Source organism: Poecilia formosa, unplaced genomic scaffold (genome assembly GCF_000485575.1).
Source record: "Poecilia formosa unplaced genomic scaffold, Poecilia_formosa-5.1.2 Scaffold221, whole genome shotgun sequence".
Classification (NCBI taxonomy): Eukaryota; Metazoa; Chordata; class Actinopteri; order Cyprinodontiformes; family Poeciliidae; genus Poecilia; species Poecilia formosa.
Genome location: NW_006800160.1, coordinates 952,007 through 952,436, shown reverse-complemented (window position 1 = coordinate 952,436; position 430 = coordinate 952,007). Strand labels below are relative to the sequence as shown.

At 33.0% G+C, this 430-nt stretch overlaps 1 protein-coding gene across 1 annotated transcript in view; it reads right to left on the bottom strand.

Moving 5' to 3' along the window:
* Window positions 1-286: 286 nt before the first annotated feature.
* Window positions 287-430, bottom strand: part of LOC103149318 (GPI ethanolamine phosphate transferase 2-like) — a 1,363-nt gene continuing 1,219 nt past the window's right edge. The window contains exon 3 of the mRNA XM_016679802.1: window positions 287-343. Within this exon, the coding sequence (XP_016535288.1) occupies window positions 287-343 (57 nt within the window). The remainder of the gene's footprint in view (window positions 344-430) is intronic.

Sequence of the window (430 nt, the reverse complement as noted above, 5' to 3'; positions counted from 1 at the left end):
CACAAAATAATTAAGACGTAAAATGACCCCAAACAAAAACAACTAATAAAAAAAGAAAAGATAAACATTAAAACAAAGTGGTTGCAGAGAAATAATGCACTCAGACATTTAAAACTGCAGTATAAAAGTGGAGTAAAATGCTGTTGTCTAACATGGGATGGATCCTATCGACCGTACATCAACTCGTAGTTGCCATAGGAGACCCATATAAATATCCGTCACTATGGAGATTTCTTTAAGTTATTTTGGTTAGATCATGGGTCATTTTTTTTTTTTTTTACCAGAGTCAACAGTCTCCAACTGGGATAAATGCAATCATAGGCGATGGGGTGTGATATAAACTCTGGAGAAAAAACAACAATAACAGCAAAACATATGAGAGGTTTTATGGTCATTTAGCTCTATAATTTAACTTACCAAGAAAAATCAA